The following is a 20,036-nucleotide window of genomic DNA, read 5'->3' on the forward strand; positions in this document are numbered from 1 at the left end:
AAAGAAGGTCTGTTCTCCCCATCAGCCAGAGGGGTGGACGCAGGCACCAGGTCTGGGCAGAAGGCTGTCACTAGAGGGCAGTGGCAGCTCCCTCTTGGGACTGAGGAAGCCCTTGCTAGCCTATCTTCTCTCTGGAGAAGCTAAGAACAGCCTTGAGCCTTGTAACTCTGCCCGAGGCGGGGGCAGGACCGGGCGCCAGACACATGATTTCAACCGGGAATAAATGCAACAATTCCGTTCATGTTTCATACACAACCTTTCATGTCATTTGACCCCAATAGACTTGTGGGGTACACTGACATTGTTAGCCCAATTTGACAGAGCAGAACAGGAAGATCCTTGAGATTTCGACTCATCCCGGTTTGTTTAGATAGAAAAAATGTTATGGGGACAAATGCTAGGTCACCTAAACCCCTGTCTGGGGAGAATATGTTTGTAAACATGGTAATGTGGGCTAAATTCTTTAGTGAAACTCTCACCATCATAATTTTTCCTTTATAGGCCAGTCTCTTTATTTGTTCATTCCCTGGAGGGTTAGGAAGAAACAGAAAAAGGAGATTAAAAGCAAATTGGACAATCAGGTACTTTGTAAGTAGCCTTAACAAAAGTTTGGATGAGGCAAGTGATACTCGTGAGCTCCCACCCAACACCTTTGCCCCCCACCACTGTCTTTCAAGGTCACACTTGTGACCTTGGAGAGTCATGACTGATTCCGCCAGCTATGGATACAGAAACATATGCAGGTAACGATGGACACGGAGGAGGAAGGTACAGCAATCTCTGTCGATGACCAGAAGCAGGTACCCACATAGAAACTGACTACGTCATCAGCCAAAAATCCAAAGCCCAGGGTGATAGTCTTATTCTGCCCCCCATTTCTTCCTGGAACATGGCATATACCAAGACGGGGCTCATTTGGGAATGTGACTCAAGGCAACAAAGGTGACAGATTCTTCTAGCCATAGACACACAGCAAACACTAGAGGAGGGGATCAGGTGAAAATCTACTCACCTCGTCGGGCATCCAAACTGCAGGATCCAGTGCCACCCCCGGTCCCACCCAGAGTACAGCTAGATATAGCTGAATGCTTGCTGAACCTTGGCAGAGGCTGAGTAGGATAGGAAGATGTGCAGGAAGCACATAGGATGAATCATGGGAAAGAAGAGAAGAGAGAGAAAGTTCGGGTGTCATGGGCTGCTACCTTCCTCCCTAGGTGGAGGGGCCATGGGGAAGCAGCCAGAGACGCTGACTGAATGGCCCACCCAACACCCAACTCTGTAGACTCTAAAGATGTTGGAAGATGCAGTGCAAACCAGAAGAAGTGAACTCTTTTAAATATTCTTCTGGATTCTGTGGGGGAGAGGGGTAGCCCATGGTAGCCTGTTACTAATGGACTGAATTCCTGCTCCTACCGTTAACGGTGTCAAACTCAGGACACACCAGAAAACTCTCCTTTTAGGTTTTATTCAGCATCTTGATTTTGCAAACCTTTGTGGAACATGCTCTCTGCCAGGCAATATGGTGGTTATAGAGGTAATTGAGACATGCTTTGTACCCTTAGAGAACGTGTCACTTCTGGGCAACCTTGACATGCATCAGACCAATTTCCATCTCAGTGGAGCAGGGTGGACGCCATTGTAGAGACGGGCTTTGGGTGAACAGAGAGGGTGGTCCATTTTGCTTGTGGACCCAGAGAAGGGTGCTTAGGAGAGGAGACGTTTTACAGGTTCACTTCAAATAAAAAGATGAGCACATCACAGGCTGCAGGAACAATGCAGATCATGCCTATTCCTGGAAGCACTAGAAATCTGGTGCCTTCTTTTTAAAACAAATACTAAAGTAACAAGTATTACATTGTGCCAGCCTGTCTCTGCTATCCTGTCATTTCCTTTCTCTGCCCCCATCCTCACTCCCTGTGCCCATTCCATTCTCTATTAACCAACTTCAGTGGGAAATGTGTTATGACATCAATGGGATTTGTTCCTTGGTGGCCCCTCCCCCTCTCATTATCTTTCCCATCATACTTTGAAGGCCTTGCGTGGTTTTCTTCTTTTCCTGCTTCACCAGCAGCAATTGGGGCTCCTCTCTCTGCAGCTCCCACTGCCCAGCCACAATGCACTTCTCTGTCTTTCCAATAGGTATGGCTCCTTTCCACCCCAGGGCCTTTACACTTGCTGTTCTTTGGTGTCTCCAACTGTTCTTGTAGCTAATTCTCCTTTCTTCTGATTCCAGTTTGAACGTCACTGCCTTGGGGCTAGTAAGATCCCTCTATCACATACTTTCTTAAAGCCCTAAACTATTCATAGTATTTATCACAACTGTAATGATCTGTATCTGTTTAAAATCTGACAATACTGCTAGAGCACAAGGCCTATCAGGACAGAGACTGTGCCTATTGCGTTTACTACTGTATGCTCAGAGTTCAGCTTACTGCCCAGGACAGAGTAGGTGCTCACAAATATTTGTTGCATGAATGAACTAATGGATATTGTTTTCCCTTCCCTTTTCCACCCTGGCACCTCATTATGTCTTGTCATTTCCTATCCAGAAAGCTCAATCTGAGATCTAATTAAATGTAAAAGACAGGGCTTCCAGGCTTCCCTGGTGGCGCAGTGGTTGAGAGTCCGCCTACCGATGCAGGGGACGCGGGTTTGTGCCCCGGGCCAGTAAGATCCCACATGCCGCGGAGCGGCTGGGCCCGTGAGCCATGCCGCTGAGCCTGCGCGTCCGGAGCCTGTGCTCTGCAACGGGAGAGGCTGCAACAGTGAGAGGCCCGAGTACCGCCAAAAAAAAAAAAAGTAAAAGCACAGACCAAGGGGAGGCAAGAATGTGCTCTTTGACAGACAAAGGATTGCTCTGTCCTCATGAGCGCACCTCCCTTTTCTCTCCTTACCCCAACCACAGGAAGACCCCCTTATTTTGTTTATTTGGGGGATAAGTGTGACCACACGGGAGCAGCAGAGGTGAGGACCTGGTGAGTACACTTAGCCACTTCTCCTTTTGCCAGCAACACCTGTGAACTAAATAATAGCTTGATAAGCTCAGACCCACACCAATCATTTTGGGGTGAAAGGAGGAAGCTGATGGACAATGGCACCCCCTTCAGGCTGCTCCCTTCTTCTCTCTACCCCTGTTCCCTCTTGGTTCCAGCCAGCCCTCACCCCCTCAGGTCTCAGTGACTGCAAGGTTCGTCTGCTGATTTTCCAGTCTCCGATTTTCCCAGCGTCAGGCACATCACCACTGGGTTCCCATCAACATCCTTGCTTAAGAACTTGCAATGACACTCTACTGCCTTTGCGGGTAAGTCCAAAGCCCTCGCTGCTTCAATACTAGACACTCTAATCTCTCACTGCATTGCACGTCGTTGTATCCAGCACACATCTTGTATGTTCCAAGCTCTGTGTTTTTCCTAATCCCATCCCACCCACCACACCTCCCAAATCTGGTCCTACTCATCCTTAAGGCTCAGGCTGACTCCCATGAAACTTTTCCATGAAACCTTTCCTGACATCTCCAGCCCACAGCCGGCTCCGCATGGCCTCATCTCTGGTGACAACATGAGTTAATAGCATCCTATTTAGCTATTAATTGATCTCCGATTGTTCTCTGTGTTTTAGTTTATGTGTAATAAATATTTGGTTGAATTGTTGATTGGAGAAAACATAAAGAAACGGCCATTACAAGAATCTGAACCAAGCCAAAATGCAAGCACAGGGGTGTATGTGCACATACATGTGTGTGCACGAGTGTGCATGTGTTATCAAGCCAAAAGCTCTCTTCCACCTCCTTGGGAAACATTTTCTAGTCACCTGTATCAATACCGGAGCAGTGGATGTGCCCCACTCCAGCCTCTGATGTCTGGCGTGTGACCCAGTCAGTACCTGCGAAAAAAATCCACCTTCTGAATTCAGCATAAAGAGGCAACACTTTCTCCCATGTCACCCAACATCTGCTGAACCTACTTCTGTGTCCACAGCCGAGAATTCATTCCCGGCACTGTGGCTCGCCAAGACCAGCAGTGTGCCGGTGGATGGGAGGGAAGGGGGAGGAGGGAAGAGGATGCTGGTGGGTTGGAGCTCACAGACAGTTCCTTGCCCAATTCAAACTTGTAACAGAATACAAAGTACTCTGCATCACAAAGTAACACATTCCGAGTTACAGAGTACAGAACTGATTTATTCCTTGCACTTGGACAAAAAAGTTCTCTGAGTGTTGAGTCTGAGCCTGGCTTCTATCCTCAACCCCTAGTACATAGTCAGTGCTTGATAAATAGTTAAGGAATGAGTGTACATACACATGTGTTGGGGGCGACTTCAGAGAGGTGGAATTCAACTCCCTATGGAGATAAACTCTCTAACATTTGTTGACGTCCATGAGCCTTACTTGACCTTTTCAGGCTGTGATAAACTCCCCAGTTCCTGCATCTAAACAGGAAGAGAACAGCTGCTCGTCAGGTCAGGAATGCTATACCTAGAGAATCTAAGCAATAAACAAGATGTTAGACCCATAACAATAATATGTTATTATCCTTGTTACCAATACTAATGAGTTAGCGTTTATTGAGTACTTACTACGTATACGAGCCATGAGCAAATCATTTCTCATTTATTGGATTCGAAGAGTCCCTTCCACTTCTGGTGGAACCTATCTGGTTCATCACTAAATATTGGCTGAGTGCCTACCTTGTGCTGGACACAGGAGGAAGATTAGGGAAAGGGAGACAAGAGGGCAGAAATAGAGGCGAAAATCACTGCCTTACACACTCTCAATTCAAAAAGGGAGACAGCAGTGGAAACACAAACTAGAATTCAAGGCAGAAAAAGATTAAGAACTAAGGAGAGTTGTAGACAGAGAGTTTTGAGAACAGCACAGAGGAAGGAGTGATTATTTCTAACAGAGTGAAGAAATCATGGAAGGCTTCATGGATGAGATGGTATTTGATGTGAACTTTTAAAATCTATAGCATTTCCATAGGCAGAGAATGAGGAAAGGGCATTCTGCACTGATAGATCAGCCTAAGCAAAGGTCAAGAGCTTTGGAAATAAGTGGCATGTTGGCAATCAGTGTCTCCTGTGATATGGCTGGAATATCAGCTGGGTGGATGGAGGGACTCAGGGGAGGGAGGATACTTTTGTACCAGATCCTGTAATGCCTTCAATGATGGGATGAAGTGTTTGGATTTTATTCTGTAGGGAATGGATATTTTTGAGGTGGAGGCAATTTTCTTATTGTGATGATTCTAGCAAAAATGAAAGTTGGAGAGAGAATAATAGTAACTCACATTTACTGACTACCTACCAAGTGCCAGTCATTGTTCTAGGCAATTTGCCTTCCGTCTCGCTCTACCCCACTAGTATGTGAAATAAATTCAGTGATTATCCCATTGGGCAGATTGAGAAAACTGAGGCACAAAGAGGTTAAGCCACTTATCCAAGGCCACACATCCAGTTAAAAGACAGCCCAGGAATCCAGCCTAGAAGTCTTCTCCAAAGCCTCACTTAACTATCCCAGGGGACTACCTCACCCAGGAACCAATTAGAGTCCAGTCTAGTCTATTACAATAGTACCCAAGAGAAGAGAAGAGGGGCCTGAATTAAGATTGTAGAGATGAAAATATAAAAGCAGCAGCATTTACTTACTGTCTTTTGTGTAAGAAAGGGGGCCAGGGAATATATATATTATTTTGTTTGTTTCTGCATGAAATACTGGAGAGATACACAAGAAAGTAATAAAAGTGGCCACCTGTAGACGGCAGGGTAGGGGGAAGGGGTGGGTGGGGAGTGGATGGAGTGAGACACCTCTATGTATGGCTTTCAATAGAGTTCTTATTTCTGACCCACATGAATGTGTTGTTTATTCAAAAAAACACAAACGATAAAAAATGGAAAGGCAGGGGCTTCCCTGGTGGCGCAGTTCTTGAGAATCTGCCTGCCAATGCAGGGGACATGGGTTCGAGCCCTGGCCTGGGAAGATCCCACATGCCTAGGAGCAACTAGGCCCGTGAGCCACAACTACTGAGCCTGCGCGTCCAGAGTCTGTGCTCCGCAACAAGAGAGGCCGCGACAGTGAGAGGCCCGCGCACCGCGATGAAGAGTGGCCCCAGCTTGCCACAGCTAGAGAAAGCCCTCGCACAGAAAAGAAGACCCAACACAGCCACAAATAAATAAATAAATAAAATTTTAAAAAAAAAATGGAAAGGCACAATTTAAAAGCTAAGAGCTTCCAGAAGGAGGGGAATGGTCTCCTGGGGTCCAATGGGTTAGAACTGAGAAGAGGATGGTAGATTTGGGGATCAGAATGCTTTGCTTCTAGAAACAGGTGAGAGGGGTGAAACCATGCAGCATTGGGCCCCCCGAGGGATATCCAAGTGCTTCTCCCATTTTATAAGACACTGAGGGTTCCGTAGTCTCTGCTTTCAGCCAGTATAGATATCCTATTGCTCAGGAAGGTATTTTAAACAACATACACCAGCAACTGAGTGGTTAAGAGGGAAACGGAGGCAGGCAGTCTCTGATTTTCTATTATCACCCCATTCAGGCCAATGGAAACCTTCAATCTGATGTTTTGTTTTTGCCTTTTATGTTTTCCCTCTCTCCGTCACACACCTCCATGCAAATACAATCACACACACACACACACACACACACACACACACACAGCATAAAAGGGCCCCTTTGCAAAAGGATTTTTCTGGATCTGCTCAGAGGGAAGGAAAGGCAGAGGAAAGGAAGGAGAGATGCAAGCCGCCCTAGCTACTTTTCCTCCCCTTTAAGGCTGCCTGGTTACAGTCCTAGGAAAGAAAACCCCTGCATTCCTCCCCTTTAATTCGGTTTATTGTTGAAGCGCTGGAGCAGCTAATCCTCACAGACCTGTAGGAGCTGGAGTGGGAGGGCCACGGGCACCGTTCTCTCGGATTCCCTGGGTAAGATGAACCTGCTTCTTTATTTGGTTTGAGGAGGTTTCTTTGTTTAGCGGGAGGCTCGTGGCACCAAGAGAGTGGGTTTGAAGAGCCACTCTTGCAAGCAACTTGGGTGTTTATTTCAGCCCCAGTTCCTGTCTTGCCTGACTCTCGAGGTATCAAGGGGAAGTTGTAGCTGCCTTGGAAGATAAGTCTGAATGGGTGTCCGGGTAGGACCTCTGCGGAGATTATCTGGCCATCACTTCAGGGTTGGCTTGAGTGGGAACCTTTCGCACTCCTGGGCAAAGAAAAGGGAGCAAAATATCTGTATGTGACCCTCCTGCCATGCCTGCTTGCGTTTAGGGACAGCCCTCTGGGCTCTGTCCCTGGGAGGGGCTGTCCATCTGCAGGGTGTCAGGACCTCCAGCGCCCTTGCACCCCTCCCTCCTGCTCAGCCTTCATTTCTTAACCTATCAGACCCCATCTGTCAGATGGGGCAATGCCCTGTTTTGGTTCTCCCTACCTGTCTAGGTTGTTGTGAAGATTAGGAGAGTCAGTGGGCAAAAAAGAGGTTTGTAAGCAGTCAGTGGCTCTGCAGACCCAAGGCAGGCAGACCAGCCTCAGTGCCTCCTGGCAGGGTCCGTGGCCCAGAGCCGCTCCTGTCCCCCGCTGCGTTAGGATGCAGAACTCAGCAGGGACACCGCTGTCAGTCACCTTCCTCAGGGGCAAGTCTCTCTCCCTTCTGTCTTTAAACTTCCCTAGTTCAGTTCTCAGGTAAAAATGGTAAAAGGAGGTCTGGACTCATCACCACCCCCATCCGCACTGTGGCCCCTTCTTTCCACGTAACTTTGACGCACAAACGTTAACCCTGAGGCTCCCGGGGACGCTGCCGGGGCTCTCGCTGCTGTTCTAGCAGCAGTGCGTGGCTGGCCAGCTGCTTGTTCTGGAGCCAGATCAGTTGATGAGGAGGAAAATCTCTGAGAAGGGTCAAGAGAGTCAAGCAGGTTCCATCTTGGGTGAGGAGATGATCTTTCCCAGATCAGAGGCTGGAGACAGCCCGGCCCCTGGCAGTCCCACCGACTTAAGCTTAACTAGGGCCAAAGACAAGACCCAATAGGCCATAATACAAAGTGCTTAGTAATACCTGGTGTAGGAACCACACTCTACAGTGAGTAATGTGCTTTTAATTAATCATCTTTAAGACAAGCCCATTGGGCTGGTGGGGCAAAGAGTGATTCCACTGAGACTCCACAAGGCAAAGCTGGATACTGGTGAAATCCATTTGATGACAATAGCATTTGAACCCAGATCTTCTGACATAGTCGGTGACCTTTCCATGATATTACAGATAGCTACGGTGCAGGTGTGAGTGTGGGTGTTTTTATGTGTATTAAGAGCTCTCTTTAGAAAGATAGGGCAAAACTTTGGGAAAGAAGCTCAAGGTTAGAGTGAGAAAACGTTTGAGCTGGAGCCAGAAGCCACTTAGGCAAGAGACAGATGGCCAGCCCCAGACTCAGTGTTGAGAAATCTGAGTGTTCCCGGGATCCAACCTTCCCCAGATCATCCGAGCCAGCCATGCGTTCCAGGGGGAATCAGTTGGTTGGTGGGATTACAGGACAGCATCCTAAGGATGAGGGCGGAGGTAAGAGAAATTCCAACAACCACCCGCAGGAAAGAGGCGACAGGTTACGTGGTGGGGGACAGCGAGACTGCTGTTGGGGTCTGATGGACTGGGGCTCATGCCCGGCTCTGTCACTTGCTATCTGTTTGATTTGGGGCATTTTTCTTAATATTTCTACCCATCAGTACCTCAACTATAAAATGGGGTTAACGATAGCCGATACCTACCTTGAAAGACATTAAACGAGATAATGACAGGTAAAGCGCCCAGCACAGGGATCACCCAGGTGATCGGTCTGAGGCAGCGAATACCTTAGGGCCTGGGAGCAATTCTGCAATTCTGGCTGCGACTACAAAGAATCTCCTTCCAAGAGACCAGCGCCTCCCTGACCCCCTGTGCCCCAGTCACGCACGTACACGCGGCCAGGACTAAACTGACATCCCTGAGTGACGGGGCCCAGCCGCAGCCTGCCAGAGGCAGCGGAGTGAATGGGCTGCAGAATGAATGGGGGGTGGGGGGGGGCAGCTCTCTCCAAACGGGCTGCGAGCCAGCCCTACAAGTGCTGGTGCATGGCCATGGTCGAGGGCGAGGGGACTGGGGGTGAGCAGCTACCCCCGTGGAAAGCAAGCTGGTGATGGTGCCCGGGAGCTGCACGGGTTGTGGATGACCGTCACACCCGTGTCCTGGAGCGGGGGAGGGGGAGGGGAAGGCTGGGAACTCAGAGCTTCTTGTGGCCCTTGCCACAGCCATTCTGAGCTCAGCCCGTCCTTCCTCCTGCTCCGCCTCCCCAGGTGGAGGTCCCTCCTCTCACCTTCCAGGGGGCGCAGTATAGTGAGCCTCTTGCGTGCGAGTGGGTCTTAAAGGCAGCGTGTGGCGGACACACAGCTACACCTATGACTCTTGAACCCTGCTTAGAAAGGTACCCCAGTGGAGACCAGCCCATGGAGAAACCCAACCCAGGCAGTGTTAACTCTGTGCTCCAACAGATCTCTGCCTTCTTGGTTGAGTAGCAGATAAAGTAGTTGGTTTGCATTTCAGGGCTACATGTATGAAAAGTTATACGTCTTCAAACACTTTAGAATCAGAGTGAGATGCGGGTCGCACTTGAGAGGCATGTGGGAGCCGAGGCCAGCTGAGGAAACAGCAGATTCGCGTCTCCTGCTGTGTGCTCACCCCTATTTAAACTGTTTGTTTCCCCTCTCTCTGCTCAGTGTTTAATCCACGTGCCTATAAAGTGGGCTCACTGCACAGCACTGTAGAGGTTACAGAATGCTTTCATGCCAGTTGATGCATTGGAAGGCCCCAGGAATCCTGGGAAATAAACAGAGCAGGGATCATTAGTCCCATTCAGCAGATGAGGACAATGAGCGCATTAAGAATAAGTAACACACCCAGCTCTCTCCAGTGACTCTGATGTGTCAACCCCTCAGCCACCAAACAAAGCAGCACAGAATTCTGGCTTGTCACTACAGCAGGGTTTGATTAAACTTAAATGTGGGTTTGAGCCTGAAATAAACTGCAGGAGGCAATTGAAAAATGACCTTCCTCAGTGATTTTGGGAACAGAAACTGGCATGCACAGTTGGCCTTGGAGACGCCAGACTAGGGGGAGGGCCGGAGATGGAGCCGGTGTTCCTGGGAGGGTCTGTCCAGCCATAAGTCTTCAGGAGCTTTTCAGGTCCAGGGCTCGAGCTCTGGCAAGCTGACCAGCCACTTCAGCTGCAGCCTGTGAATTGGAAGTAGGTTCTGATGGCTCACACAGACCCAGCCACGTGCCTGTGCACCAGGAGGAGAGCAGGGCTATGAGTGACGACAGCAGGCTGCTGGAAATTTCATCTATTGCTCATTTATACAATCACAGGACATCAGAGCTGGCCTGGTCCCCGCTTTCCCCAGTAGGCTCTGAGCAACCATAGATCCTCTGGATGCCAGTAAGTGTTGCAAAAGGAAAGAATTTACAGTTACAGTCTAGTAAAGTTGAGGGACACTCTAGGTTAAAGAGCATGAAGCAGGTGTCTTTAACAGCCCCCAGAGCCTTTAATAAGCTAACACGGAACATGAATCTCCAAGAAGGGGCAGTTAGCAAATCTGCTTTGCTTACAGAGAGTCTCCTAGGACTAATATTCTAAAAAACAAATGTCAAGGAACCCTAATCTAGTCCATTCTCCTCTTTTTACTAAGGAGAAAGGTGGAAGCCCAGAGACGTACAGTGATCTGCCTGGGGCTGCACACTTCTTGGTGCCGAGCCAAGACTGGAGGCAGAATTTGACCTCTTTCCAGTGTGCCTCTCAATCCAGAGGATGATGAGAAGTCCAATATAGGCCAGAGTCCAGGAAACTGTGTTAGGCCAGACCCAGGAAAGAGAATGTCCCAGCTTTAGTCTTTAGGCCCCTTTATAACCAAACAATTTATATATTGCCATGACTCTGTGTGTCCCAACCTTATGTGCTTATAAGACAACTGATAACCTCCTTCCCAAGACACACAGTCCTTTCTGAGTCATGCTCTCAAGGAATGGAGAACCCCAGAAGTGGTCTTAGGGTGGGCTAATTCCTCTGGGGTCAGTAAAGGAGCCACACCTGGTCCCGCAGGAAGGCTCTGAGGCTTGCCCACCATGCCTCCAAGTCACTCATGCCTCCTTGCTCAGAAGCCTCAAGTGAGAGTACTGGAGAAGGCTCTTCCCATAGGCAGAGTTGAGAGCCATTATCTGGAGTTGTAGGCTGCAGGGATGCTACTCGAAGATTCTCCCCTTCCATGTGTCCATCTCCTCTAGTTTACTCGTATCCAGCTTAGGAATCTACTGTGGGTTTGGGAAACATACATTGGATCGGACTGAATTGAATGCCTCTGAATTCAAACATGGTGCCCCCGAGATTCTGGGACATCTCATCAGGTGGGGTGACACTCTGAAGCAATTAGCCCTGTTGATTAATTTTTTAAAAGCACCTCAGAGCAGAGTCTTAAGTGGCTATGACTCAAGATAGTAAACTTTGGCTAAAGAGGCCATGTGGACCAGGGTAGGCAGGAGTGAGTGTCCAGAGAGAGGGTCCTGGGCAGGGTGGGGTCATAACATGACTTGGTACCTACGTAATATGGTGATGGAAAAGAGGAGGCCCCTGAAGATAAATGTCACATGCCTTCGGGTTCTGCCTGGGGCTAGTTGCTGCCCCTGTGACCAGCTGGAGCCTGGGAAGGAGAGAAGGACAGCAACGCTCCGTGAAAGAAGCATGTGAAGCGTGCCTGCCTCCTGGGCTCACAGCCTGAGCATCTCTCCGCAGCAACTCATAAATAGGCAGGCTGGATGCCACCCGCCTATTCCCAGAAGCTCAGAAAGCGCCACACTCAGGGGTAGCGTCCACCTCAAGACTGTGCAGCCTGCCCTTTAGGAATAACTTTTCCCTCTGTAGTCTCCTCCCCAGCTATGAAATTTTTTCCCAAGAGATCAGGAAGGTCATCTGTCATATGGAAGACCATACAACAGAGCAGGAACTAGGAGCCTGGTGTTGCCCTGTGGGGGTTACTTTAGAACCAAGTGAGAGCAATATTGGAGTTTCAACCTTCTCGGAATTTTTCTTTTTCTCTGAAAGGGCCTCAATTACAGAAGTCGAGAGAGGAGATGGAGGATTTTCAGGGAAAGAAGCAGGATGCAGCAATAGAACACCCCTGCCCCCCATCTCAGAGCCCACAGTTAGACCCCTAGCACAGAGGGCACCGGGGCCCTGAGGTTTCTCCAAGGTCAAGGAAGGGTGGGAATGAAGTGGAGTTTCAGATCAGGGTCCCTGAGCTTTCCATGCGTCTCTGAAGATGGAACTAAATTGTTAGGGCTGAGTGTATGGGAGGAGGGGTGGGCGGGAAAGATGTTTTCTTATAGCCAAGCTTAGGCTAAGAATACTATGTTTTTAAGCTATTTAAGAGCAATGGGAAAGAAGGAACAGTGAGTACAGATCTGCTAATGTGGTGGTGATGCTTCCTGGAAAGTGGACCCATCAATCCACGGAGGCTTCAGAAGGGGGAGTGATGCACACCCCACTGATGGGCCTGTGCTGGAAAGAAGGCCCTCAATTGGCTCTTTACCTGGAAAAGGGGCATCTACAGCCCAGTTGTTCTGTGGAGGGGAGAGACAGAGAGGGAGTCACACAAACTAATCCTGTTGATAGGCTCCTTTTAAGGTCCAGCCCCTGGCCCTCATCCCCTACATCCTTCAAGACTTCTCAGCTGCCCTGTGTCTACACAGTAAGAAGCAATTGGTCCAAGCACAGCTCTGATAAGTGGAAGCTGCTAGATTTGAGGCTAAGAATCTGCAGAATAGTATCTGGCTAAAGATAACCCTCTGTTCCAATATTTCATCTTCCCCAAAGCAATCTCTGCCAGTCAGGGTTCATTTGTCTCCACCTTGTAGACCATGCCCTCGAAGTTTAAGATCAGCCCGCCATTGTATGCCTGGCGAGTTCTCCTCTGGCCGCTGCCTGTGCCCTGAACTGCTGTGGTCCCTGTGGGCTGCCATCCTGCCAAGAGGAACAAATCAACAAATGGGCCTGGAGATACAAGGGTACACCAGGTCTACATTCAGCTGTATCGAATGCTAAAGAATGCTTAACATTTCCCACATGGGCTTTTCATAATAATAGCCACCAATTATTATATAGCCAGGTTGCACATTTACACCCTAGACTAAAATGTACAAAGAAGATGTAGCTTCTTTATTTCCTATAAAATCTTCCCCATGAATGCCCACCCTACCAGGCAGCAAAAACGGTACAAAGGGCAACTTTACATTTGAACTTGTCCATTATAGCATCTCAGGTTTAATAAAGAGTCTCATTTGGTTGATCCAGTATCTTTCAGGAAAACACAGCCTTGAGATGGTCTTTTCTCCTCCTGTTCTATTTTCAAGGTAGCCTTTTGTGTTATAAGGTACTTACTTGACCTGTTTGTGGCAGGGGAGAAGAGGGCCCCCTACTTATCAGGGACCTCAGATCCCTGAGAACTCACAGAGGCTGACTAGCCACCTCTGAGGTGTGCCTGGTCCCATCTGGCCCCTGGGGCATCAGGCCGACATCCTCCACTAAAGGCCTGATTCCAGACATTTGCTTCCACATGAGAAGCCCTGATTGTAGCCGTCTCTTCTTCTGGACCCTGGTTGACAGGAGCCCTAGCAACTCTATATCCCCTCACCAGGGCCGTGGGCAGAGGTGAGCCGGTAAACGTTTAACGTCTTGTTCTTGGGGGAGGGGGCGGGGAGTGAAGGAGAAGCCCTGATGGTAGCATTTGCCTGTTCCCATGGTGTAAATACTCCCACTGTGGTCAATTTCAAGCTAACAACATGAGGCCACTGAGCATGGAGTTTGGTCAGCCGTGGGTCCAGCCCCGACAGGCCCTGAGGAACTTCTGACCCTGCAGGTCATGTGACACTGACTCACTCACCTCCCCCATCTGGGCCTGCCCGGTGATGACTGTTAAATGTGTTGAAGTCAGAGTTCCTCCAAGGCTTAGGGTCTCCCACCAGCAGAGTCCTGGGGAGCCCATCCATCCATGTCACCGATCTCCCCCATTCCTAGATGGATGTTTACTACAAGAGGGTGAAAACAAGATGTGTGTTTCTGACAACTACACCATCTGTCTCCCCATCTCCTTCTCAGGATCCACTTGGGCCAAAATCGTCAGTCTTTCCACACCTCTTCCTCTTAGCAAGGACCATCCTTGTGTCACATTCTTCTTATTTCCAGGGTCTTAAGCCTCACAGTTGTCACTTAAAGGCAGAAAAGGCTTCCCCCTGTATCACAGAACCTATTTTATGACGTGAGTCCTCCCCTGACCTTCATCTAAATAAGACCCTTCCTGATTATCCCTCTAACAAGCTCGGGTTTTGTTCTTTTATGATCTACCTACACTTTGTCACTGTATACATGTTAGCTACTTGTTCGCTTCCTGACCCCTCCAGCCTCCCGGCCCTAGGAAGGCAGAGCCATCACCCGTGTTCTTCACCTGACCACCGGGTTATACACTAAGTACCATAAGTAATTTTACCTTGCAATGAAATGTAACAGGAACTCATTTGTCTAAAAACGTATTGAAAAACATTAATTAAGACGCTAGAACTAGGTGTCAGGGGGCTAGAATGCAGTGTGATACAGTGAGGGATGCATAGCTTCTGTTCCTAGTCTTGACTAAGAAATCTAGACTGTAAACAATTAGCTCTATAACCTTGGCTAGATTATCTGATCTTCAGATAATCATTCTGAATCATCCTTATAAAAGATTTGAGATCTGCTCTATCTACCTCACTAGAAGCTAAGACCACTTCTCTGGTTCTTCATTTCTCATTACATCAGTCAGGGTCCCAACAGGAAACAGATGACATATATTGATCGACAAGGAGAGTTTACCAAAGGTATTATTTAGAGGGATACAGTCAGGGTACATACATGTACAGCCCCTGGCACATCATAGGTGTTGACTGTTGAATAAATATGGTATTGAGAGAACTCATATAAGCTCAGGACACAATTCAACTCAGATTTTAATGAATAGCTGTTTTTCCAGCACTGTGCTAAATGTGGTGGGAATTGCAGAGGAAACACAATGCTCATTCATCTAATATTCATTCATTTAACCCATAAGTTAAGAACAGTAATGACTGGAGGTGGCATCAGAGCTGTGATAATAGAAAGAAGGGCGGCTGACCCGGTAGTCTGAATAAATACTTGGGCGATTACTTGGTATCTTAAGAAACAGCCCAGATGCCTTCAAGGTGGATAGTCCCATGTTAATCATTCGTGTATGTCTTATCGCGCTTACGTACATTTGTACAAAGTGGATTTTCCACTACTAGACTCTAAACTCCATGAGCATGGGGCAAACACAATGGGCATGCAGTAGACGGTCAATAAAATTTGTCTTGGTAGTTTAAAAAGCAAATGGAGGGCTTCCCTGGTGGCGCAGTTGTTGAGAGTCCGCCTGCCGATGTAGGGGACACGGGTTCGTGCCCCGGTCCAGGAAGATCCCACATGCCGCGGAGCGGCTGGGCCCGTGAGCCATGGCCGCTGAGCCTGCACGTCCGGAGCCTGTGCTCCACAACAGGAGAGGCCACAACAGTGAGAGGCCCACGTACCGCCAAAAAAAAAAAAAATTAAAAAAAAAAAGCAAGTGGAGAGAATAAGTCTTATTTTTGCCAATTACCCAGGTTTTGCTTCCAGTCCTTCCTTCCAGTTGTTACATGCAGGATGTATTTTAGATTCTTTTTACAACTTGTTCTCATCCAATTGGAGGAATTATCTGATCAGACCCTTTCTTCCCTTCCTCAAACCAAGCATCCACAGAAGCTTCAAATCTGGAGGCAATGGGTCGGAAGGAAGAAGATGACTGCAGTTCCTGGAAGAAACAGACCACCAACATCCGGAAAACGTTCATCTTCATGGAAGTGCTGGGATCGTGAGTCCTGGGGCTGAGGATAGGGTGGCTGGGCTGCCTGCTGTGGGGAGTCCGAAAAGAGTCATCCTGGGCCAGCAGAGAATGATAAACTGGGCTGAGGCTGCTGTAACACTATCTCAATAGCTCTCAGGGAATAGGGTAGGGGCTTCAGGGGGTAGATTAGGGAAAGGCACCTTGGGGTAATACAGAGGACAATCCAGCCCTTTCCCCAGGGTTCTGCCTCCTTAATCCCAGAGGCCCCTGCCCTGCTTCCAGATCTGTGACAACTTATGAGTCCTGCCCTTGTTGCAGGAAAGAGGAATTCTGGAGCATCTCTGGAGACTCAGTGACTCTAGAACCTTCCTGGGCCTCCTCCCCCAGCTTTCTCATTTCCCCCCTGCAGTGAACAGGTCAAACCCACTGTCTGCTATAGACAGAAAAAGGAGCTTCTGAGGCTTGGAGAGTGGATGGGTTACACACACCTGAATCGGCTCCCACCACCACCATTCTTTCTGCTCCATATTTAAGTACCATGTTGGAAAAATAAAGTCACACTGTAGCCAAACTCCTACCAGCCTCTGGGGTGTCTGTTCCTTCCCCCTTGACAATGATTACATGGCTGGTGGAGCAGAGACAGCCTGTCTGGAACTGACTCTCCACTTAGTCCCACCCCTCCTCTGAGAGGTCACAGCCTCTGACACAGGCTGGCACCCACTCCAGGCAACCGGCTCCCAAGGCCTCAGAACCCAAGCTGGTCAGCCAATTAGTCTGGGCTAATTGGGCTGGGGACATGAGGGGCCCTTAGTGGGCTGTCCACTCAAGCCAGCTTTCCCTTTAGCCAAATTGGCTAAGTTTAGCCCCCTCCGCCTGGCTAGGAGGCAGTGACCTCAGGCAGCGACAGCTGCCTACACTCTCTCTGCAGCTGTAAAGGAGTCAGCTCGGCCCTGAGAGAAGGCCTCTGAGCCCTCCCATCCCAGGCAAGGGTGACACTCCGCACACAGGAGGATCTCAACGGCTGCCCTGGTCATCAGAGCCTCCACCCTCCATGGAGGGCCATTGTCAAGATGGGGTTGGCTAGAGAGGGGATTTGGGGCAGGAGAGACAGGCAATGCTCATGAGTGAATCTGAAATGATTTGCTAAGCAGCCCAAAAATCCAGAGAAGGAGAGAGAAATAAGCCCAGGTTGACAAGAGCGTACTCACCAAGTGCTCAGATTTGTGCTATAGGATTCTGAGGGGCAGCACATGCCATCCTTACAGAGTTCAGTGAGGTCTGCCAAGCAGCTTCTAAACCCAGGAGGACATTGTAGCCCCCTGGGGAGCTTATGCCTCTAACTTTTAACTGTGAAAATGTTTAAGTAAAGAAAAGGTGAGGGCTTCCCTGGTGGCGCAGTGGTTGAGAGTCCGCCTGCCGATGCAGGGGACGCGGGTTCGTGCCCCGGTCCGGGAAGTTCCCACATGCCGCGGAGCGGCTGGGCCCGTGAGCCACGGCCGCTGAGCCTGCGCGTCTGGAGCCTGTGCTCCGCAACGGGAGAGGCCACAACGGTGAGAGGCCCGCGTACCGCAAAAAAAAAAAAAAAGAAAAGGTGAAATAATAGTACAGTGAACTCCGATATACCCACCACCTAAATTCAATAGTGGTTAACATTTTACTAATTTGTTTTACATACACACAAACACACACTCACACACACTGCATTGAACTATTTGTAAACAACTTGCAAACATCATGACACATCACCTCTGAGTCCTCTGTCGGCCCTGCCTAAGAATGAGGGCATTTTCTTCTATGTTCACAAATATCATTGTCACACTCAAGAAAATGAATAATTCCCTAAAATCATTTTAGTCTAGGGAATTTTTGAAAAATACAAGTTCCTGGTCCCAGACTACTAAGCTGAAATTTAAGGGGCTAGGACCCAGTGGCCAGGCATCTATAAATATATATTTATTTATTTATTTATTTATTTATGGCTGTGTTGTGTCTTCATTACTGCATGCAGCCGTTCTCTAGTTGCGGTGAGCAGGGGCTACTCTTCGTTGCAGTGCGCATGCTTCTTATTACAGTGGCTTCTCTTATTGCGGAGCACGGGCTCTAGGCGTGTGGGCTTCAGTAGTTGTGGCACGTGGGTTCAGTAGTTGTGGCTTGCGGGCTCTAGAGCACAGGCTCAGTAGTTGTGGCGCATGGGTTTAGTTGCTCCGCAGCATGTGGGATCTTCCTGGACCAGGGATCGAATCTGTATCCCCTGCATTGGCAGGCGGATTCTTAACCACTGCGCCACCAGGGAAGTCCCAGGCATCTGTATTTTAAGTGTTGCTGGTGGCTCTGATGTACCCAGCCCAGCACTAATTTGAGGGAAGCAGGTGGACAAGACAGGGCAAGTCACAGCTGTTGCAGCAGCTAAGGCTGAACAAAAGCTAAGAAGAAGTCACTTCTGTGGTGCTCAGGATGGGGACAGGCAGCCCCAGGCTGCAGACCCCACAGAGTTACCCAGGTGAGGTGCTCTCCACAGAGGGGGCAGCTAGACAGAGCTGATTCCCCTGTTCAGGAAGCGCCAGAATCCCATGACAAAAGCCCCTTTCCTCTAGTCCTCAACTTCTCTGGAACAACCTACCAGGGAAAACAGGCTTTTGTGAAATCTGCCCAGATGCCACCCACAATTCTGGGGCCCTGGGCAGCTGTAGGGACACTGGGCAAAACTCGTCCATTACAGAAGGTACATCACCCAAGTCCCAGGCCTCCTCCTTTCACTGCCAAGGAAGAGATTTTTCTTCTTGGTTCCTCCCTTCCTCTCCATCACCCAGGCTCCCAGCAAGAGCAGAGAGCTATTCAGAGCAGGAAATGCAAATCAAGATCTATTGCAGCAAGCGTTTGCTCCTGGCTCTGAAGCCTCTGCCCATCTCGCCTTCTGACCCAAGCAACCTTGGCCACTCAAAACTAGCTCTCTGCTCCCCAGTCTGACAAATGGCACAATTAAGTCTTCTAATCCCTCTCCCCTGCCCCCGCCACACACACACACACACACACACACACACACACACACACACACGCACACACACCACACCTCCCACCCCCGCACACACGCACAATGCAAGGCTGTCTGAGCCCAAAGAGCAGTAATTACCACAACATTGCACAACCCTAGGAGATACCACAAACTGCAGGATCCCCCAGGAAGGTTTGATCTCATTTTACAAGTGGACCCAGAGTGGGTATCAGCTTTGAAATCAGGGGACCATCCATGTGTGGTTCTAAAGATACAGGTGAAAGGGGAGAAATCTGAAGGTGGACCCAAGAACATCACAGGTGGCAGGAATCTTTAAGGCCATGTGGTTCAACTCTCCTCTTACAATAAGGAAAGCGGGGTCTCAAGATGACTAGAACACACAGATAATCCCAGTCCAAACTTCCTACCCATCCATCCACGCATCCACCCATCCACCCATCCATCCATCCATCCATCACACAAACACTGACTATCCTCCATATGCTGCCAGGCACAGGACCTGGTGCCTATCCACATGTGTCTCCCCTCATTCCCTGCCTCACACTCTAGCAAAAGAGGCTGGATTACCCGAGGCAGCCCTGCCTCTCCCTGCTGTTTTGCACCTCTAGGCTTTTTCTCATGCTTCTTCCCCACCCCCACCTGAAACATCACTTGCAACTTGTTTCTTCCCTAGGCTAACTCTCACTGATCCCTTAAAACTGAGCTCAGTATGTTCTTAAGTCAGAGGGCCACAAATGATGTGCTTCTCCGCCATCCCAAGTGGTCAGTTTGGACACATTAAGGAAAAGCACCCTTTTCTCTAGCTTGCTGTCCAGAGCGAAAATGTTCTTATAATTATTGTATGAAAAGGTACAGTGGCTCCAAGGTGATGGCATCTGCTGGAATTGTACAGTGTGTAACCGCCCGACCATAGCAGAGGCCCTGTCTTAAGTGTGCATTTTCTGTGTTCTCATAATACTTCCCGCTGATCTATGTCTCTCACGCTAGATTCTAAGCTAGACCAATACGAATCCCAGTGCCTAACACGGAGAGGTTCTGTCAGCTCAACAAGTATTCATGTAATGCCTAATAACATTTTTCAAAGTGAATGTTAATTGCTC

General features: G+C 49.0%; 1 protein-coding gene across 1 annotated transcript in view; it reads left to right on the plus strand.

Moving 5' to 3' along the window:
- The first annotated feature begins 6,867 nt into the window (after positions 1–6,867).
- The window catches only part of CAMK1G (calcium/calmodulin dependent protein kinase IG), a 29,134-nt gene continuing 15,965 nt past the window's right edge, over positions 6,868–20,036 (plus strand). The window contains exons 1-2 of the mRNA XM_029229250.1: positions 6,868–6,923; positions 15,830–15,950. Coding sequence (XP_029085083.1) covers positions 15,859–15,950 — 92 coding nt within the window. The 5' untranslated portion in view covers positions 6,868–6,923; positions 15,830–15,858. The remainder of the gene's footprint in view (positions 6,924–15,829; positions 15,951–20,036) is intronic.

Source organism: Monodon monoceros, unplaced genomic scaffold (assembly GCF_005190385.1).
Source record: "Monodon monoceros isolate NGI ecotype Baffin Bay Population unplaced genomic scaffold, NGI_Narwhal_1 Super_Scaffold_18, whole genome shotgun sequence".
Classification (NCBI taxonomy): Eukaryota; Metazoa; Chordata; class Mammalia; order Artiodactyla; family Monodontidae; genus Monodon; species Monodon monoceros.